At 32.3% G+C, this 23,534-nt stretch overlaps 1 protein-coding gene across 1 annotated transcript in view; it reads left to right on the plus strand.

The window, feature by feature from the left end:
* The window catches only part of LOC124358953 (antichymotrypsin-2-like), a 45,152-nt gene that overhangs the window by 14,037 nt on the left and 7,581 nt on the right, over nucleotides 1–23,534 (plus strand). The window contains 7 exon segments of the mRNA XM_046811238.1: nucleotides 907–998; nucleotides 5,177–5,359; nucleotides 7,188–7,389; nucleotides 8,210–8,418; nucleotides 9,152–9,337; nucleotides 12,341–12,394; nucleotides 12,396–12,480. Of these exon segments, the coding sequence (XP_046667194.1) occupies nucleotides 907–998; nucleotides 5,177–5,359; nucleotides 7,188–7,389; nucleotides 8,210–8,418; nucleotides 9,152–9,337; nucleotides 12,341–12,394; nucleotides 12,396–12,480 (1,011 nt within the window).

Consider the following 23,534-nt stretch of genomic DNA (forward strand, 5'->3'; position numbering starts at 1 on the left):
ATGATCCGCCATCCAACTTTATATCTGATGCAGTTGTTATTAAGATGATTCAAAACTACTTTCCAAGCACTGATATATTGCAACTTTACTGGCGATTTCGAAATCAGCTATAGTGCAGTAAATTGGTTCTTGGCCAATAACCTGTTTCGCAACAATGAAAAAACTCAATTTGAATAAATCTGTAAAATATATAAAATAGATCAGTACAAATATTAGACATTAACACTGATTCAAAATTGAATTGGGGAACTCTATTACTCAAATTCAAAACCAATAATTACTATACGAAGTGAAATTTTAATGTGTTCAGTAAGTACTTATTGTGATTCAATGTTTATACATTTATATTGCATAAAATTGGTTAGAAAATTTCAATCACATTTATTTATTGTACAGCAATAATCATAATGTGATAACCACAGGTGATTTGTCATGAAACCTTAGTTATTACACAAGTTAAAACACTTGGAATCGATTCTAGACTAGAAGCTCACATTTTGACAAAATCCTCAACGTTGAATGTGTAACAGATTTGGTTTAATCAAAAACTGATGGCTCCACCACAGATGTTTCAAAAGTGAAGTGGCTATCAAACTGTTATAACAGATTGGAGTTTATCAAGTTCTAATAAATTAACATATTTATGTGTAAAATATTTAATGAGTGATTTGCCTTTTTTATATCAATACCCTATTTATTTTTTATGATTCTCAATTATATGTTATTTGTGAAAATACTTAATATAATAAGTACTGTAAATACACTTCCCTTTGTTATTTACATTGTTATTGCAGAATAAGTGAACTTTCCCTGTACTGTTACATTTTATGCTAACAAATGATGATAATTTACTTCAAACAGAGTAAAGGTAGATTGCCACTAAGATTTATATTGTTGGTGTTACAGTGGTAGTAGTGTTGCTGTTGCTACAACAAGTCATGGGAGACACTCAACTAGTCACTCAGGCGTCCAACCAGTTTGCCAATGACCTGTACCAGGTGAGTGGTTCATTAGCAGATAAAAAGTTCATGGTCACATATCGGGAGGAATGTGGTAGAGGAAATGATTGGTCAAAGAAAGATTGGGATAGTTACAGTTAAATTCTGTCATACAGATTCTATAATTCTGTCATACGGACCAACATAATTCATTTGTATAGTACACGTAATAAAAATTATATTTTAATACCTCGCCGTAGGCTAAATTTTTGCGCAAAAAAAATCAGCATACATTGGATCCAGATTTCTTAAATCCATTCCACTTGCTATCAAACAAGAAACAGAACATAAAATATCTAAAAGAAAGCTTAAAGCATACTTGATGGAAATGGCTTTATATTCATTAGATGAATATTTTGATTTGCAAATCAGGTAGTTTTATTTTAGTTTTATTATAGACTTATTTTATATTAGTGTTTTTAATTTAAGTTTAAATTGACACTATTCAAATGTTACAGCATTGCAACTAAAACAAATAAAAATTTTTTGACTTTGACTTATATATAAAATTAAAGGTTAGTTTTTAAAAATTGGCTAGAAAAAGTGTTTTATAGCATAGAAGAATTCTTACAAAATGAGTAAAACTTATAATAACCGAACAGGAAATACAATATTTAAAAAAATCAAGATACAAATAATTGAATGACATAAATATTGTAACTATCCATAAATTTTGAAATAAGTTATTTTTTACTTTTTGACCAAAATTTGCCGCCCCCTAAATTCTGCCGCTCTGGGCTATAGTCCATTCAGCCCATATGTAAATCCAGCCCTGACTAGAGATCAGAATTCAGAACAACTAGAGATCGGAATTCACAACAACCTGAGAGTAGAATTCAGAACGACTAGAGAATTCAGAACAACTAAAGAGCATAATTAATTGAGAACAAATAGAGACCAGAATCAGAACAACTAGAGAATACAATTCAGAATAAAGTATCATGTATTTAAATGCTTTCTGTAATCACAAGATTTGAGATGCTTTGTATTAAACAAGCACTAGTTTACAGTAATTAATTAATACAGCGTTGTACCAAAATGAATGACCTGATTTTAAAACTCAATATCTATTGCTAAAAATGTATTACCAAAATAATATTTATTGCAAAATACTCACAAAATCTTAAAGTTTTAGGTATGTTATTACAAAATGTTCTATATGTCCACCAGCAGCAGCACGAACAACATCCAGATGATAGCTAAAATTCTTCATAAACCTTACACAACGTATCTGCGTTCACAGACCTTATTGCGACAGTATGTCTAATAATATGATAAAGCAAATAACCCCTCACATTTAATCTCCATTGACACATTGCTTTAAACCTTTGTTTAAAAGATAGTTATTTCCCCGAGGAGCTGAAAATTTCAAGAGTTTGTCCGGTGTATAAAAAGGGACTCAAAAATAAACCAGAGAGCTACCGCCCGATATCCATTATTCCGATTCTTGGCAAACTGTTGGAGGCTCTAGTGCATAAGCAAATTAGCAATTATCTCGAAACTAACAATCTTCTTAGCTCCGTGCAATTTGGATTTAGGAAAAATCGTTCCACTTTTCAAGCCCTAGATAAATTGTTGCGGGATGTGTCTCTGACTTTGGAGGATAAGGCCTTTGCTCAAGCCACTATGTGTGACTTGAGCAGGGCTTTTGATTGTGTAAACCATAATGATCTTATAAGGAAGTTGGCATATTACGGTTTTGGTCAAATGCCGATTTTATTTTTTGAGTCTTACCTTAATAACAGAAAAACAAAAAGTTTGCATTGAGGAAAGCTGGTCTCATGAAGTAATCGTGAAGTACGGAGTCCCGCAAGGATCCATACTTGGACCTTTGCTGTTTTTAATTTGTATAAATGCTCTGCCTACTTCAATTACAGCTTCAAACCATCCTTTATGCAGACGACACTACATTTTTAAATATTAGCAAAGATTTAAGTGAACTTAGTTTAATTTCAAAAAATTCTATTTCAGATGCTTCAAATTGGTTCACAAGCAATGGTTTCTTATTGAATGAATAAAAAACGCACAATATTATTTTCAGTACGAGGACAGTTGACAGTCGTAACTTAAACATTAGTCTCTCAGACAATGTTAAAAAGGAGTATACATTGATAGAAACATGAACTGGGACTCTCATATTACATATATTTCTTCTAAATTGTCAAGAGTAGTTTACCTCCTTAGGCGACTAACCTTTTCTGTTAGCACCGACTATGTCAAAACCGCCTACTTTGCATTTTTTTCAATCAATACTTAGATATGGGCTGGTTGCATGGGGCAATGGTAGTAAGATCAATGACATACTGATCCTCCAAAAAAAGGCCATAAGAATTATATCCAAAATCAATCTAGCTTAGAACACTGTAAACCGCTATTTAGATTACTAAACATTCAAACTGTCATAAACCTGTATCTATTTGATTTAATTCAATATATTTTCAAAATCCAAATTTAATAAAGCCCATTGGTGATACCCATTCGCACAATACAAGATGCAAGAATTTATCAAAAATAAAAATTCAATAGATTAAGTAAAACTTTAAAGAGTCATGAGGTACTTTCCCTGAAGGTATATAACCATCTGTCACATTTAATCCCAAAGTTTGACAAAACACTTTTCTTAAAGAAATATTTATGGCTTTTGGAGAACCCATTCTACTCTGTAGAGGAATTTTTCCCCAATAAGTCTGTTTTGTTTTAATAAGATTATGTTATGTTTTTCAATACAGATCCATCGATGTAACTACAGTGGTACCATTGTTATTTACTGTTTAGTTCTTTGCATTGCCAAATAATGTAAATTATTATTAAATTACATTAAGTGCATTATGCTGATATTGTTGATGTAAAACTGTGTTGAACCTTTTAACTTTTAACTATCTATGTTGGACTTGGCTACCAGAATGTGCTGTATTTATGACTTTGTCAATGATCATGAGATTTATACGACAATAAAGTGATTTTGAGTTATTCTGTTCTTTAGTTCTTCGATGTCATGAGTTAGAGGGGAAACAAACACTTTTTCCTTCACATAATCCCCACAAGAAAAAGTAGCATGGGGTCAAGTCTGGTGATCTTGGAGGCCAAGAATGAAGGGCATTGTCTCGAGGTCCCATGCGCCCTATCCAGCGGTGGGGCAGAGTGTTCTTGAGAAGCTGCCGAACATTGTTGTGCCAGTGAGGCGGAGCTCCATCCTGTTGGAAAATGAAGTCACCAGAGTCTGCCTGAAGTTGTGGGAAAAGCCCAATTCTGCAGCATTTGAAGATAGCTCATTCCATTCACAGTGTCTCCCTCAAAAAAGAAGGGACCGTACACTTTTTTACGAGAGACTGCACAAAAAACGTTCACTTTCGGCGAGCCTCGTTCATGCTGAATAACGTCGTGAGGTTGTTCGAGTCCCCATATGCGCACGTTATGTCGGTTTACTTTACCACTAGTATGAAATGTTGCTTCATCACTGAAAATTATCCGTGATACAAATGTATCCACTTCCATGTCCTCATGTAGAGTATTACTAAATTTAACACGTTTCCTTTTATACCCAACCCAGAGAGCGTGTACTAATTTTAGTCTGTATGGTTTGTACAGCAAACAACGTCTTAACACTCGCCAGACAGTCATGTGAGGCATACCCATTTGTCTGCTTGCACAGCGAGTAGACGTTCGTGGACTGCGCTCATTACGTTTGCCGAACTGTTTTCCACCATTTCGTCAGAAGTGCGAGGTCGGCCTGAACTTTTAAACCTTTGCACAAGCACCCTTTCTCTTCAAATTGGCGATACCATCGATGAATGTTTTTAAGTGAAGGTGGATCAATGCCGAAACGGCGACGAAAAGCACGCTGGACCGGAACAGCTGACTCATCCTTGGCAAAACTGCAACACACAAAACGCCTTTTGTTGAGCGGACGCCATTTTTTACTTCAGACTGACTGGAAACGAAGAAGACGCACTGACCGACATCTAGCGGCGATTTTATGAAACTTTAGGCCACGCCCATTCCAAATACACAGCTTTCCTTGCCAGCACGCCTTATGTTTCGTAATTATTACCGTACAAAATCAGGTCATTCTTTTTGATACACCCGGTACTCTTAAGAAATTTAGCTACTTATTATTTAATGGGACAGTTAACTTTTCACAGTTTACCCAGGGTCTAATAATTTTTGTAATGGTACAGAAACTGGCAGAGACGCCAGACAATGTGTTAGTGTGCCCCATCAGTCTGCACGTTGCGTTGACACTTCTCCTCCAAGGTGCAGGTGGCACCACTGCTACCGAGTTGGCAACAGTGCTCAAGCTGGGAGCTGCTTCAAATGCTGACGTCAAGGAGGGATACAAAGCCATTCTTACAGGAATACAGGTAAAATATGCTCAAACGTAATGCCTTAAAGTTTAGTTCACAGCAGGGCATAGCTAGGTGGACATTGTTACTAAGGTGGTGTGTAAAATTGGGCAATGAAAAAGATAAATAATTCATGTATTCTGTTCTGTTGACCTGATTATGAGTGCAAGTCATAATAGACCTTATTGGGTAACTTAAGAATAGCAAAAAACATTTTCTTTATCCTTTGGAGGTTTATTGATGCTACAGCTACAGAAAGATGAGTGTTGTATTCATGCAGTTTTTTAGTGTGTGTAGGACTTTTTTGAACAAATCTGATAGAAAAGCACATAGATTTATGAAAGCCACAATATATAAGATACATTTTGTAAGATTTTCACAATTTTTTCACCAAAATACTTATAATATAACCCACAATAAATAGTAGTATTTTCATTATGTGATTATTTATCTATGCTTCAATTTATTTATTACTTGTCAGACAATAAAGAATCACTCTCCATCCAAACATCGAATTCACTACCCAGGTTGTCATTTTGAGGCAACGTATCACAATATTAAACACTTTTATAAAGAAAAATAAATTTTATTAAAGTAAATCATTCAAAAATAAATAAAAAAATCGTGACAATTTTGCTGCCATAAAAACTTACAGAAGCCCGTTAAATATTGTAAAAATTCAGCAAAACAAAACAAGTAAAAAATTCAATACAGACAGACATATTTTTCTGTTTACGTTCTCTTATCGATTTCACAGATGGGCTAATTGTGAGCAGTTGTAAACCACCTAAGAGTACCATACAGACTTGACGAACCTGTATTTGCAAACAGTTCAGGAACCATTCGCTAACAGTTTGGTTTATAGGTCTGGGTGAATGTTTAGACATCTTTTGTCGTATAGAAAAATGCCCCTTCTGATTGGAAAAACCTAGAATTTTGCTTAGAAATGGGATTTTAGTTTTATTCAGTTCTTGATAGTAGTAATTCGAATTCAGCAATTGCGGAAGTAGTAAATTAAAATAGAATCTATATAACCCTTAAAAACCAATGGTAAGACAAACCAGCAACTGTCTTGAACTTTTTTAGTTGCACCACCATTTCTCATAAGTTCCATTGTATTCTTTGATCATCGTATTTGATTAATCATAAGTTTGGCATATTGTTATAAATTCATTTTAAATAAATTTAATGGGCAAAGAATCTATGAAAAGCATTTGTGTTTCTTCTAAATATGTAACCAAGTAAATACTTTTTCATTTGCTCATATTAACTGGATATAACATTTTGCATACACAATAGTAAAACATTTGTAGGTATACATATGTTTTATTTTACGGGAGTTGGTACCTTCTAGGGCTAAAAAAATCAATTTTGATTTGTTTATTCTTAAATATTCTCCGTTTTACTCTCTTTAAATAAATATATAACACAATATATGTGACAAATCTTTTACTTATGTATAAAAATAAAAACCATATGCATGACATGAGATTTGGGGCGTCTGATCTACAACCTTCTGTGCGATGTAATGCAATTATGGAATAGTTCACTTGTTATAGTGTATATTATACCTACATTTTAGCTTTCTGATGTTTTGTGTTGGTAACACTACACTAAGACTAACAGTCAGACAAATAGGGCCAGATGACATCAGTGTTGTGGTATTTGTGATTGTTGACATAGATTTGTGCAAAGTGATTTTCCAGTGTGTTGTTTTTCAGTTGTGTGATTTTATATTGTATATTACTAAACATAATGCCTAGAATTAGGAAATTTAATGCCAAAAGGCCTTTCAGAGGTAATCAACATAGGCCTGAGTAATATAATGACTTGTTACTCTTTTTAGGATGATGTACTGAAAATAGCCAACAAGTTGTATCCTGCAGCTGGCTATCAGCTGAGCCCAGATTATCTCAGCGTAGCTCGGGAATATTTCCTCTCCGATGTTCAAGGCCTCAATTATAGCAATCCAAGCTTGGCTGCCAGTACAATTAATGATTTTGTTGCCGAAAAGACCAACAACAAGATCCGTGACCTCATTTCAGCAGGTTTGTAAAAAAAATTGGTTTTCGTTTTTACTAGATTTAATATACATCTTTACGGAAATTTATGTATTTATTTTAAAGCGCCACATCACACCATCCATATGACCAGCGACTTGTTAATCAAGGTCTTATAATAAAATTTATACATTTTCGTCTGATATGACATTTAAATTTAAATTATTTTATCTTAAAAAAAACATTTCATGCGGAAAATGTATGGCCATTTTCATACTAAAGTATTGTCACTGGAATAAAATGTTTTTTTCTGAAGCCATTTCCGAAATTATATTCTAAATTTTGTAAGATATTTGATAATTTTTATTCCAACATACTGTAGAGAAGATTAAAAAAGTTTTAGCTGATGTACCAGTTTGATTATGTTTGTATTTCTTGTGTTCTGGCCTTGGGTGTATTGTTCTTCAATAAACATCAATTTTGGATCTGAGCATGCAGGCTAATTCAAATAAATAGGCAATAAGTAGCAATTTTGAGAACAATACATTTCCTTGCATTAAGTGTGCGGTGAGACCTTCATAAGAATTCTTACTGTTTTTTTTTTTGGGGTTTAAACAATTTTTTAGAATGATTTCAGTTTCATATGCAGGGATTACATAATTTGAAAAAGAAGAAAAATAAGCATGATAAACAATGAGCTGTGTATTTATACTGGTTGAATAACTAAGAACTTGGAGAAAATATTGTTGCAGAATTGAAACAGTAGGCATTTATAAAAAATTGTACAACTGCTTCTAAGAATTAAACTAAACTATTATTAGTTACTAGAAATTTACAGATGAAATTCATTAAAAAAAATTCATTTCAGACACCATAACTGACCTTACTAGACTTATAATTGTGAACGCGGTTCACTTCCAAGCCACCTGGAAAAGCACTTTTACTACGGCATATGAAGACTACTTTAAGGTGACACCTGATAAGAGAGTAAAAACCAAACTGATGACTCAAACTGGTTACTTTGGTTACAAAGAAGATCCTGCTCTTGACGCCAAAGTTCTAAAGATGGATTATGATGTAAGTATGAATCATAATCAAGTAAAAATAATAAAAAATCAAGTATTAATACAATGTATTAAAGTTCCAAACTGTTTAGAAAATGAGTGTATTTGACTAAATGAAAAAGTTTATTGTGCCGCTGTACATTCCTTTCATCAATAGTAACAGAATGAAGGTCGTCCCTGTAAACTATGTTGTGATTGATAAATAACATGAACTAAAGTTAACTTTTCCAGTTAACAGTTAACAAACTTGTAACTATTTTGTCTGAATGTGATTCAAGCTGCAATACAAATTTGGAAACTCAACCCTTAATGGACGGTTGCGGATTTATCTGATAAACACTGTTTGTAGCAGACATTTTACAGATATATATCCGCTGTTCTATAATTTATTTTTGATCTAAAACTGTTTAAAATTACATTTACTAAAGGCAATTTGCAAAATAAAAGTATAAAAATTCCTACGTGTCCGATTCCGGGTTTGTTGTTCGCACACATTGTCTGACCACGGATAGACTTTTAGGCAAATGCTGATTAACATGTTGACCACAGCAGACGTCGTACAGTGCAGAATCACATGGAGAGTACACTGGCAGTGAAGGTGTTCATAATGTATTTTACTGAATATAATTTTGATGGGCTAAAAATATTGTAGTCAATGTTCTGAATCGTCTATTCAAATACACACAGTTTTCTGTCAGGTTCTTTTGGAAGATTCTGTTATCTCATAAGGGAAAACCTTATTACAGAAGGAAGGGTACAGCATGGTATTCATCCTGCCGAACAAGGAGGATGGACTCCAAGCGATGGAGGCAAAACTGGCGGAGACAAGCCTAGAGAGCATACTGAAGGACCTAAGGGATACAAGGGTGGAAGTGACGATTCCCAAGTTTAAAGTAGAACAGACTCTTAAGCTCAAGGACATCTTACAAAAGGTGAGATTAATTTTTAAACTTTTAAAATGGCTATTTTTAATTGAAATAATGATTTATTCCTCAATTTCTTTACAATTTTCAGATCACGTGAGATTTACAAGACTAACTAATCACTATTCCAGTAATGTAGTTAGTTGGATGTACATTAAAATTAAATTTAGATTTACATTATATAAAATTATAATTTTTAGCTAATTACAGATTTTATTATTTTTTTTATATTATATGACTTAATACAAACAGCTACATGTCACACTCTGGGTGTCTGCCAAATTAAAATGTAATTAGAGCTTGTAGTAACAACAAACATATCAGAATAGAACAATAGTAACATAACAAAATCCATCAACAAAAACAATACTACAACAAAACAGCAAAAATACAATCAAGCAAATATCATAAGACCAACATAAGGGAAATTACAGTTTTTTACTTAGCAATTATATAGGATAAAAAATCTATTTGAGTACATTATATAACAAAATCAGTATTTTTGTTTTCAAAAAGCCATTTTTTCAGTCTGGTTAGGAATAATTTTGAATTGCTAATGCATTTAATTTCCATTGGTAGACTGTTAAAAAGGACCAGAATAGAGGAAGCACTGTCTAAAATCTTTATCGATTTTAGGAACTCTAAATAATTTAACGTTTCTTGTGTCGTACCTTAAGAAATGTGTTCCATCATTTCCACTTCTCAAATAGAATAATTTAAGAACCTTGAAAACATTAGGGTGTTGTATAGGCAAAACTTTTAATTGGTAATATAATTATATGCACCCCCCTTTAAAAATTAACCTGTACTGTAATCTAGACTGAATTAATGAAAAATAAAGAATTCACAATACATTTGGGTCACAGAACCGCCTTAAAAAATAAAAAGTTCTCAACATAGGCCTCAGTTTTCGATAAAGTTTCAAAATATGCTCGTTCCAGTTTAATTAATTGAAAATTAATTTTAGGACATTTAAATGCTCTGTTTTCTTTATATTCAAACAGTTAAAGTTCACCTTATCCCAGTTGTGTTTCAATAAGCGGATATTGAAATTCAAAATAACTTTAACAGTGTATTTAACACGTAAAAGATACCATCCCAAGGCAGTTAGTCACACTTTTAAAATGTTGTATTATTTTTCTGATTAACAATATTAACAGCTTGAAAGTATCTATTATCTCTTCTATATACAGGGTGGTTATAAATTATTCTACACATTTTAAGATTTAATAAATAAATAACCAATCAACTTAAAAACATGGGAATTGTTTTATTAAATTGTAAATTTAAAACAGTTTTATATACTGACTGAAAATTAATAATTGTACACATTACAATAATTATAAAAAGTAGTTATAAAAAGAAAGTAAAAATGTCACTTAAACTGTGGGTGTAAGGTATGATTCTTCTTAATGACTTGTGTTGTGACATAGTCAGCTGGTCAACAATGGATCTTTCCACACCAGCTGTTAATTACAGTTGACTAAACAAACACTAAACTAACCTCAGTATCAAAATGGCTAGTGTGCAAGTAAAAGCAAGGTGTGTTCTTTGGTTTCATGAAAGCAGATCTGTAATAACTGTTCAAAGAAGGTTTCGTTTAGAGTATGGCCGCAATCCTCCGAGTAACAATTCTATAAAACGCAGGTATAGGCAGTTTGAACAGACGGGAAGTGTCCAACATAGAAAAGGTGCTGGTAGACCTCCAGTTTCTGAAGCTATTGTTGATCAAGTAAGAGAATTGTTTACGAGGAGCCCTGGTAAGTCTACTCGGCGTGCGTGATTACCTAAATAACACGTTTCCTGGTCGTTGGATTGGATGGGATGGTCCAATTCCTTGGCCTCCACGTTCCCCAGACATTACACCCTTAGACTTTTTTTTGTGGGGCTATGTCAAGGACAGAGTCTTCGCCAAAAAAGTTCAAGATATTGAGGAACTCAAGAATAGAGTTCGAGAGGTTATTGGAAGCATAACTCCAGCAATGCTCAGAAACACATGGTGTGAGGTTGAATTTAGACTACAAACTTTGCGTGCAAACCTCGGAGACCACGTGGAATTAGTTTAGTTTCCTTGTAAAAGTATGAGTAACAGTAATCTTTTTGTCCTTCATTGGTAATAAAACTGTTTTAAATTTGCTATTTAATAAAACAATTTCCATGTTTTTAAGTTGATTGGTTATTTATTTATTCAATCTTAAAATGTGTACAATAATTTATAACCACCCTATATTTCTTCATAAGACCTTTACATCCATTAGTATTTTGCTCACTTTGTATTACAATAGTTAAAATTTTGTTGTCCTCTGTACCCATTTTGGTGCAATCTCTCGCTTGTTATATAAAAAATGGAATATTTTTCTTAAGTATAAAACTAAACCAACGTTCAAACAGATTCACATTGTATACATTTTAGGACTCTAGACCATATTATTCAGTCCTGCATGATATGTATTTTATTTTTACAGCTGGTATTAGATTTTGAAATGTTATATTATCTGTATTTATATTATATTATGAAATATACCACTGTACTGTGGGAATGTTCATCCAAAGCAGAGTTTATATTTAAATTTAAAATAATAAAACTAGTATGGATTTTAATGAAATGTTTCTCCAGGACACTGTAGAAGATTTTTCATTTACAAACCCAATACTCTCACTGTATATGTTTGACATTTTACTCTATGTATTTAGAAAAAAATACAGCTTTAGAAAACAATATCCCTCAAAGACTTTTTATGTGACATAAAATATATGCTTACTATTACAATTTATATAGTATTATTTGAACAAATATAATTGAAGTATAAACTAAGCTCCACAACAACTTATAATTTCAAATATATTCAAATGAAATTTCACAAATTCTATGACACAGTTCACTTAAAATATAATATCCGTCCAATAAATTGTGAAAATAATGTTTGTTTTATACTGCATAGGTGTGTATATAAATGCAGCAAAAATAAACATTCTACAGAGATACAGTTTTAAAACTCTTTGAAATTCCAGATGGGTCTGAAAGATGTTTTCTCCAGCAAAGCAAATCTGCACGGTGTGGCCAATGGGAGATAATTTGTATGTCAGCGATGTTATCCAGAAAACCTTCATCAACGTTCACGAGAACGGGACGGAGGCTGCTGCTGCCACAGGTGAGATTAGGAACTAATTCTTGATGGTTCTTGAATAGGATGAGTTCTTGCAGTAATTTATGACATAGAATGTCGTAAATGACATTGTCAGAATGTCATAGGATGACATTCTGACACTAGAATGTCAGCAGAGAAACTGAATCAATCTTTATGTCTAAATTCTCTGGAAAGCCTTAAAAGCGTTTCTAAGTAAACTCATTAATTTTCTTCCAATATTATCAAATGTTTAAAAGAACATAGGTGAATAAACTACAAGTACAAGATACAGTACTTGTAAATTCTTGAAGAATAAAAAATTTCCAAAAGTGTTTTTACAAATAAATATTGTAAAATAAAAGAGGCATAGATTGCAATTGCTAAAATGAAATTTATGACATTTATTTCTTTTTCTGTAACAAAAAATGTATTGGCTAAACAAGGAAACTTATGAGTAAAAATAACAAAATTCAGAGTTTCTGTAGCTCACTACAACAAAATCATATTATGGCTATGTGTGCATAAAATTGATAGAACATAAAGATATTTGAATTTGGGTTTTTAAATAGAAGATACACATCAATAAAACCTTAAACAGATTTTAGTTTTGAAAACTTCAAAAGTTCTGTAAAGAATAATTGCTAATGCAGCATTTCAAATTAACAAGTAAGCTTTGTCTGTTTGGCGTTTTATCTTCTAAATAAATGATTATATGCCTTATTTTTTCTTTAAAATACATTAATATTTTTTAACTTCTCAAAATTGTACAGGATATTATTTTAAACCATCAACAACTACATCCATTTATTTATAGTACATTTTTATACAAACAAATAATCATGCCTGAAAAGTTTGCACATACCAGCTTTATGGAAATACCTGTAGTTGAGAAGCCTTCCGTCAGTTGAACGGTAACGGTTTCCTCACAGACAGTGAGTCAACAGAGTCTCACATGGAGGGAAAGCAGGTAAAATTCTGAATTTCCAAAGGGTCATTGAGTGCAGACAATCATATTGTAATTTACTATTTTGTGTTTGTTTTTACATGATTTTTAATACAATTGTTCATAATTAATGAGGAAAACAATATGTTGTTGTTTGACATTATTATTTTGTGCTCTTTTCAATGGGATGCTTTTCTTTTGGTGATGGTATTTATTGTGTTTTGCATGACAATAACATACGGTAATTGTGTTGGGGCTTTTTCATATATTGCTCTAACAAAAAGTAGTTATAACATCAAAAAGGGACCTATACATACATATACATACGATTTCTAAGTAGATGAGCAAATCAGTGGATTGTGATTTGTTACAGAATAATTTAGTTTCTGCTGTAAACAATTGTTATTAATATTTTTGTATTAATTCATCTCATAAATATAAAATTTGATACACTTAAAACTAAATCATCATCAGCAAACCATACAAAGACTGCCTAAGTGAAGATGACAACTACTTCAGTCTCTTTATCTCTTTGGATAATATATTACTTATTGCTAATGATTGTTTTTAATTGAGTCGAACTATCAAAAATTTGCACTGAGAAAAATATCATTTCATATTTTGACCAACATTAGTTTGGTTGACAATCAATTCTTTTTTAGTGGAAAATCATATATTGATTTCACTACAAACTGGGTTGTGTGCCAATACATTGCGTATTGGCTCCAAGCCATGGAATAAACCCCATTACAGCATTTGGTGCCATCCTAAACCTTCATAGTCTAAACTAAGGTTATGCAACTAAGAGGAAATAGATAAAGTATGCTCAATAGGTGTTATAACATTTTGCGGCACTATGACTTGCTCAACAATACATTTAGCTCCTAGAATTTCAAATATTTAATAACATTTATATTGTATTTTCAATATCCTCATCAACAGAAATTTTTTTAAAATTGTTAAATATATAATCTTAAAGATTATATTGACATTTTTTATGTTACTCTTCACTCATAGTAAGCATAAAAGGAACAATTTATAAATGGGTATTAATGGACAAATTTCAAAACCTAGCAGGTTTGGTGAATAAATATAAAAATGTAGAAAGAAATTAATTTTGAAATCTCAGTGAAGGTTAGTGATCCAAAGCTAAAATAAGTAATACCCATTGTCATTGTTTTTTTGACATTACAGCTGTAATGTAATGTTGATATTTTTACAATAGTTTCTCTCACTTCATCTCTGAGATCAAAATCTTGCCACCTGAGCAAAAAAAAAAAAAAAAAAAAAAAAAAAAAAACTTTTGTAACTAATTTGGCTTCAAAGATTCTCTACGATGCTGAATTAAGATATTTTAAAACTGATAGAAACCTGTCTAATAGAAACTAATAGAAACCTCTCTAATTAAAACTAAGATATTTCTCTACTGTTATTTACTTATTTATTCATTTTACTTGTATTTGGTTATAAGAAATAAAAACATACCAATAATAATCACATGTTCATGATGATGTGTATCGCATCGGGTAGATGTGATTTTTCGTATCTGCAGTTGTCTACCCGATCAGGGAAATGTTGGGTTTTAGCAAAGTGTGTTGGCCATCCTGGTTTGTGAAATATGAGTCCATGCTTATAGAAATGCCTTATAATATCTTGTACCCAATCGAGTGCAGGATTTTAAAATTTCAATGTAAAAAGTCATAGTATACAATAAAAGTTCTAATTACCTTATTAAATGTAAAACTTTAAATTACTTTAAGCAGTATTTTAGATACAAAAAAGTATTACTTATATACATATAACATAAGTCTCGATTACATTTGAAACTACTTTCGAAAAAAACTTGAAACATTGAAACTAATAGTAACCAAGGCGCGTTGTTAACCTGATGCGTAGAAACGTTGATAAAACATATTGACTATTTACTTTTGGTGAAATTGCAAAACCAAGATATATTTGTAATACTTAAATGTTTACACAAAAACATTTTTATCATTATTAATGAAAAATGCAATGGCTGATAAATAGTCAGAAACTTCTCTGTTGTGAACACGTTATCAAAAATGAAAAATACTTGTAATGACATTTATTTGCGTTAAGAATACAATGATATAGAATTTGTAGGAAGAAAATTAACCTGCTAATGCAGTTGTATGTCCTTGGGAGATGTGACTGATAGGAGTAAAAAATTGAAAAAATCCTTTCCTCATGAGATCAGGAGTAAAAATTGAAAAAAAACCTTTCCTCATGAGATCACTTAATAGATCCTTTGAAACTAAACAGCAATATTCATGTAATTATATTTTTCAAGAAGAAAAATAAGAACAGTAACTTCTATTTAGAAAGTTGCTGTACTTTGAATCAAATGAAACAATACAACACAATGAGTACAGTTGCAACTGAAGCGTGTTGTATTATTCACAAAAATGTTGGCATGGTTAATAAATTTAAGTAATTTGCGTTTTTAAGTAGATTTGATCTCTTCGGTGATTGTGTGTTGCAAGTTTTCACAGTTGTGGTGTAGGTTGTTTTACATGTTTTGTGAGTTGGCATTTGGTGTTTGAAGAGAAAACTCTTGAAGAATTCTTCTTACAGGTATGGTCATACTTTACAACTATCATTTACTGTCTAAGTTTATTGTATTGTATTATTAATTATGTGTTTACCCACAGTAAGGTTGGTTTGAGGTGGTTCATAAACTTTTTATATCAAATTTGTAATGGTACATATTTATATTGCTAAAATACATTTCCGTAACGTCTATATCCATATCTCAATGGTTGGCAGCACTAGTTTTATTTATAGCTCGAGATGAAAGCTAAATGAATTAAGATTCTTTAAGAATCTAGCAATGATATCACATAGACATAGAGTTGGAACATTGAAGACTGACAGTCAAGCCCTTTTTCACTTTTTTTTTCCCTCCTGTAAAAAAATGCGGATTGTTTTTGATAAAAGACCGTGTTTGTTAGATCCTAAAATGTCAGATCAGTATGAAAACTTCAAATTCAATGTTTTGCTTTATAAAAAATGGAAAGGCAGTTGCGGGACTGACCGACAAAAGTGACTACTTCTTATAACGGGCTGTGAACATATATCTTGAAAAATTGCATTTGCTAGTTATTAAATGGTGATATTTTTAAATAACATGAGGCACTCAATTCTTTAACATAAAAAAAGTTTTGTATTTTATATTAATTTTATACAAATTTTTTACAATTCATATATTACAATGATTACCGACTTCTAAATGTTAAATTAATAAATGTTCATACATTTTCTTTATTATCGTTTGTATTAGTTTCTATAATTTGGTCAGTTTCATTTGCACTACAATCTCATATTTACGAAATAATCCCTTAATTTTCATTGTAATTATATTCTAAATATGAAATGAGGGGTTTATAATGTCTGAAATAAGAAAGAAAATTCTGGAATAAAATCTTGCTAAATATTTTGTAAACACAGCATCTATTGTTTTTTCCGTATCCGGTGCATTATAAAACCACAGAAAAATCTATTCTGAGCCAGAATAAGTAACCTATATTATTATTTATAATTTCCTTCACGATATTCACTTTCTCACAATGATTTCTGTTCAATTTATTCTGTACCCTTACTGACCAATATTGGCCATTCTCTCATCCCTCCGTAATGCCAGTAGTAAAGCACTTTGTTGGTTTAGAGTAAAGGCTTAATGTTGGTTCAAGTAAATAACACGCAGTACATGTATGAAATGAAAAATGCCTTTATTAAAGAGGCAGAGTTAGGGCTGTCAAGCCCTCTCTACCACTCAACCTCATATTGTATACAGTAAATTAATAGTACTGAATACAGACACATGTAAACTTTTAACATACTTAACTTTATAATAAATTTTAAACAAAATTGGTTAATTAACATACAATAACTCGTGAACTTAATAATGTAATTCTTAACGAAAGATAAAGAAAAACAGCTAACAATGTAAAAGAGAACATAAAAAGAACAATAACACATTCAACCGCTCCAACACACTGTCTTACCTCACACACACCGCCCGTCACCCCCACAGTCCCCCCAGTAGCAAGTCCCTGAGCCTCGCCCTGAAGCGCGCACGACCCTCAATATTTCTAATATCATCAGAGAGAGTGTTCCAAAGGCGACAAACCTGAACAGTAAGCGACCTATTAAAAATTGTTGATCAGTGAATGGGAATTGATAGTAAAGTGGCTCCGCTTCCAGTAGGTCATTCACTGTTATCAGAGATAAAATTGAAGTGATGGGACAGATAAATAGGAGTTTTAGTTTTGATAATTGAATATACATTGGAAATAGTATGGAATTGGCATAGTTCTGGGAGTTTTATGAATGATATATAATGATAATGTGAAATGTGCTCATTACGTCTGAGATTAAAAATAAATCTAATAAGCTGAAGTCTGTCCAATTGCTGAACAGTAAAATCACTGATCACAACCTCAAAGTAATTAAAGTGTGGAAATATAAATGCCTTAAACCATTATCACATGAATATTGAATGGCAAGTACAAAGCAAACTTCTTTAAACCATGGATGCCAGCAAAGACTTGTTACATATTATTGTAACATGGTCTGTCTGTTCACTTCAGCCTTGTATTCATAGTCAGTCTGAGATCTTTACTTTATTTTGGTAATTTAGTTCACTACTGTTAAGTTTTAGTTTCGGCTTGGTATCAAGGTTAAATGGTTAATCAATCTCGAGTTACCTATAATCACTGCTTACGTCTTGTTTTCATTCAGGTTCAGTCCATGTTATTAGCCTACAAATTAATCGCTTCAATATGTATGTTTCTTTTGTCAATGTTAAAGCCAGTATCCTGTGCTGTTGTTTGATTTATTACTTGTTTAACTTTTGTATGCTGACGTTTAGAACATAAGATAAATTTTATTCCTTGGTTCTGAATAGTTACATTGAGTACACAATCTCTGGTAGTTCCAAAATCACAACATTCACAAGTTAGTTCTATGTTTCGTCTTCTTTTAAATGAAACGCAATGATTATAACCATTTCGGGGTCAGGTACTTAAGTGTTCTGATTTTCAATATAAAATTTAACCAGCCTTTCAATTTTTGCCATTTTCAAAGTTTTTGACTTCTCAACTAAAAGCCCCAAAGTGCTTTTGAAAAATAAGTAATTTTTTGGAGAGCAATGTAGTAATAACAGCCAGGTTATTTTCTAGCCACTCTATGTAGCTTAGGTGTATTAGAAATAAAGTTGCATGGGTAAACAATTAATTCTTCTTTGGTCATTTCACAAGAGTATTTTCTTTGCGGTTATCTCTTATCTTTTCCTGTTAATTTGTTCATACTTACTTTTTTATACTGCTAGTTATGTTTTTTCTCAAAGAGTATTTACAGATGAATTTGATTTATTAATGCACCTTACATTTGAATAATAATTCTAATAATTATATTCTAATAATTCTAATATTCTAATAATTAAAATGTTAAATTTATATAAAGTATAAACTCTTGAATATTAAACATTATTTTTATGAGTATTATTCTATTTTATACAATCTCCTACCATATTTAAATAAAAGTATAAAAGATTTTGTATGTCTATAATTATAATACTACTACTATTTATTGAGTAATTATAAATACATAAGTATTAAAAATATGAATATACTGAATACAATATAAACAAAAAGTTATGGAAAAAAATAAAAAAATGATTCTCTTGTTTACAAAAATATGTTTCGGTTGTGATACGAAAAACACTAATTAGATAATTAATAAATCTAAACTATATTCCTTTTATTTTAGAATAATATTATGTATATTTTATTTCTCTCCTTTATATTATTGAGTAGTTGTTAACAAAATTAATCTTTTCTAAAAAATTCACGATATTTTTGGTTGACGATAGAATGTATTTTTTAGGAATATTTGCTGTGGGTGCCTCTATCGATACGACTCCCATCATTCCTTTCCGAGCCGATATTCCCTTTGCCTATTGTCTGATTGGCAGAGGGAATGGATTATTGTTATTCAGTGGAAAACTGCAAACACCAACAAATATTTAACAAGACAACTTACCATTTAAAACACTTGACTTTATTGGTAAACATTAGAAATAAAATCATTTATAAAATTGGAGCAAGTTGTTTCGCTTACCGGTTTTGTTTAGGTTCTCATAGACATGTACAACTATACACTTTTCCCATTTTAAATTACATCTCTCACTTGCTCTGATGTGTATAGTGTGTATTGTGTAGTGTGTCAGCATTGTATAATCATATATTTGTGCTTCTTCGGACCATCCTGGACTCTGAGGTATATGCTAGAAAGTTTAGCAAGTGTTACATCTCTCACTTGCTCTGATGTGTATAGTGTGTATTGTGTAGTGTGTCAGCATTGTATAATCATATATTTGTGCTTCTTCGGACCATCTTGGACTCTCAGGTATATGCTAGAAGTTTTGCAAGCGTTACATCCCTCACTTCCTCTGATGTGTATAGTGTGTATTGTGTAGTGTGTCAGCATTGTATAATCATTATAGTGTTCTGTTTCTTCTGACCACCCTGGACTTTCAGGTATATGCTAGAAAGTTTTGCAAGTGTTACATCTCTCACTTCCTCTGATGTGTATAGTGTGTATTGTGTAGTAGTGTGTCAGCATTGTATAATCATTATAGTGTTGTGTTTCTTCCGACCACCCTGGACTCTGAGGTATATGCTTGAAAGTTTTGCAATCGATACATCTCTCATTTGCCCTGATGTGTATAGTGTGTATTGTGTAGTGTGTCAGCATTGTATAATCATTATAGTGTTGTGTTTCTTCCGACCACCCTGGACTCTGAGGTATATATGCTTGAAAGTTTTGCAATCGATACATCTCTCACTTGCCCTGATGTGTATAGTATGTATTGTGTAGTGTGTCAGCATTGTATAATCATTATAGTGTTGTGTTTCTTCCGACCACCCTGGACTCTGAGGTATATATGCTTGAAAGTTTTGCAATCGATACATCTCTCACTTGCCCTGATGTGTATAGTATGTATTGTGTAGTGTGTCAGCATTGTATAATCATTATAGTGTTGTGTTTCTTCCGACCACCCTGGACTCTGAGGTATATATGCTTGAAAGTTTTTGCAATCGATACATCTCTCACTTCCTCTGATGTGTATAGTGTGTATTGTGTAGTGTGTCAGCATTGTATAATCATTATAGTGTTGTGTTTCTTCCGACCACCCTGGACTCTGAGGTATATGCTTGAAAGTTTTGCAATCGATACATCTCTCATTTGCCCTGATGTGTGTAGTGTGTATTGTGTAGTGTGTCAGCATTGTATAATCATTATAGTGTTGTGTTTCTTCCGACCACCCTGGACTCTGAGGTATATATGCTTGAAAGTTTTGCAATCGATACATCTCTCACTTGTTCTGAAGTGTATAGTGTGTATTGTGCAGTGTGTCAGCATTGTATAATCATTATAGTGTTGTGTTTCTTCTGACCACCCTGGACTCTGAGGTATATGCTTGAAAGTTTTGCAAGTGTTACATCTCTTACTTCCTCTGATGTGTATAGTGTGTATTGTGTAGTGTGTCAGCATTATATAATCATTATAGTGTTGTGTTTCTTCTGACCACCATGGACTCTCAGGTATATGCTAGAAAGTTTTGCAAGCGTTACATCTCTCACTTCCTCTGATGTGTATAGTGTGTATTGTGTAGTGTGTCAGCATTGTATAATCATTATAGTGTTCTGTTTCTTCTGACCACCCTGGACTCTCAGGTATATGCTAGAAAGTTTTGCAAGTGTTACATCTCTCACTTCCTCTGATGTGTATAGTGTGTATTGTGTAGTGTGTCAGCATTGTATAATCATTATAGTGTTGTGTTTCTTCCGACCACCCTGGACTCTGAGGTATATATGCTTGAAAGTTTTGCAATCGATACATCTCTCACTTGCCCTGATGTGTATAGTATGTATTGTGTAGTGTGTCAGCATTGTATAATCATTATAGTGTTGTGTTTCTTCCGACCACCCTGGACTCTGAGGTATATATGCTTGAAAGTTTTGCAATCGATACATCTCTCACTTGCCCTGATGTGTATAGTATGTATTGTGTAGTGTGTCAGCATTGTATAATCATTATAGTGTTGTGTTTCTTCCGACCACCCTGGACTCTGAGGTATATATGCTTGAAAGTTTTGCAATCGATACATCTCTCACTTGCCCTGATGTGTATAGTATGTATTGTGTAGTGTGTCAGCATTGTATAATCATTATAGTGTTGTGTTTCTTCCGACCACCCTGGACTCTGAGGTATATATGCTTGAAAGTTTTGCAATCGATACATCTCTCACTTCCTCTGATGTGTATTGTGTAGTGTGTCAGCATTGTATAATCATTATAGTGTTGTGTTTCTTCCGACCACCCTGGACTCTGAGGTATATATGCTTGAAAGTTTTGCAATCGATACATCTCTCACTTCCTCTGATGTGTATTGTGTAGTGTGTCAGCATTGTATAATCATTATAGTGTTGTGTTTCTTCCGACCACCCTGGACTCTGAGGTATATATGCTTGAAAGTTTTGCAATCGATACATCTCTCACTTCCTCTGATGTGTATTGTGTAGTGTGTCAGCATTGTATAATCATTATAGTGTTGTGTTTCTTCCGACCACCCTGGACTCTGAGGTATATATGCTTGAAAGTTTTGCAATCGATACATCTCTCACTTGCCCTGATGTGTATAGTATGTATTGTGTAGTGTGTCAGCATTGTATAATCATTATAGTGTTGTGTTTCTTCCGACCACCCTGGACTCTGAGGTATATATGCTTGAAAGTTTTGCAATCGATACATCTCTCACTTGCCCTGATGTGTATAGTATGTATTGTGTAGTGTGTCAGCATTGTATAATCATTATAGTGTTGTGTTTCTTCCGACCACCCTGGACTCTGAGGTATATATGCTTGAAAGTTTTGCAATCGATACATCTCTCACTTGTTCTGAAGTGTATAGTGTGTATTGTGCAGTGTGCTAGCATTGGTAGGTAGATAGATTACAAAATATCTGTAAACTATAAAACTTGTTGAATGACATCAAGATGGACCTTTATTGATCATTAAGAAGCTGTAATTTTTTAAAAACAATCAAGACAAGACAAGATCTTATGTGCATAAACGCACTGAATAAAAGGATTAAATAAACTTAAGCAACAAGAAAATCACAGCCGTCATGTTCTGGGACAGGTTTCCTGTTTGTGGGTCAGGAATTGTAATAATGCAAGTGTATATTTCACTATCTTTCTAGAGGCACTGATTCATCTACCAGTTTGGGGCACGACAAATAACCATGTGAACATTGCCTGAAGTAATGTGACTAACATTCCGGGTCAGAGCATCATGTGATCCAAAAATCTGTACTACTTTGTAGGATTTAATGAGCCTGTTCATGTGCTCCATGACAGCATCAGTGTAATCAAGTAACAACTGAATAATTTTTATGAAAAATTTGGTGTATAAACATCTGGTATATAAACATGATTTTGGTCAAGAGACTTCTGTTTTCCCCAAACTGAAGAAGTGGCGTAGTATGAGTATGCAGTGTGTCTAGACTAAATCAATCTCCAAGATTTGATGGTGACCCATCTTGAGTTACTAGTGAAATTTTTTTTCTAAAGCTTCATCAAAAGATTTTAAGTTATCACAAAATCTCAATCTCCAGAGCAATTAAAATGAAGATACGTATCTCCCAGGTAATACAATTATGTTATTATTCATAATCGTTTTTAATATCTACAGTTATTTTTAACTTTTATATAAATATGTTGTGGTATATCTTGTAGTTTCAAATTATTTATAAAAAAATATTAAACCAGATATGGTAAATGGTACAATGGTTTACCACTTAATTACCACAATGGATATTGAACAACTTAATTTTACTGTAGTGGAAGAAAGGTTTAGTTTATGAATACTGAAGTTTTATTTTTTCTTAGTCCTTTCAGACTGGTTTTGTTGTTGACTTTTACTGTCTAACAACTTTTTATTATCTTTCTCTTTTAATAAAATTTAATATTTATCGATCTAAATTTTCTTAGATTTTTTACCACATTTATATTTTGGAGTTAATTTACTCTTTTTAAGATAACAAATTTA

The sequence above is a fragment of the Homalodisca vitripennis genome, chromosome 4 (genome assembly GCF_021130785.1).
Source record: "Homalodisca vitripennis isolate AUS2020 chromosome 4, UT_GWSS_2.1, whole genome shotgun sequence".
In the NCBI taxonomy this organism is placed as follows: Eukaryota; Metazoa; Arthropoda; class Insecta; order Hemiptera; family Cicadellidae; genus Homalodisca; species Homalodisca vitripennis.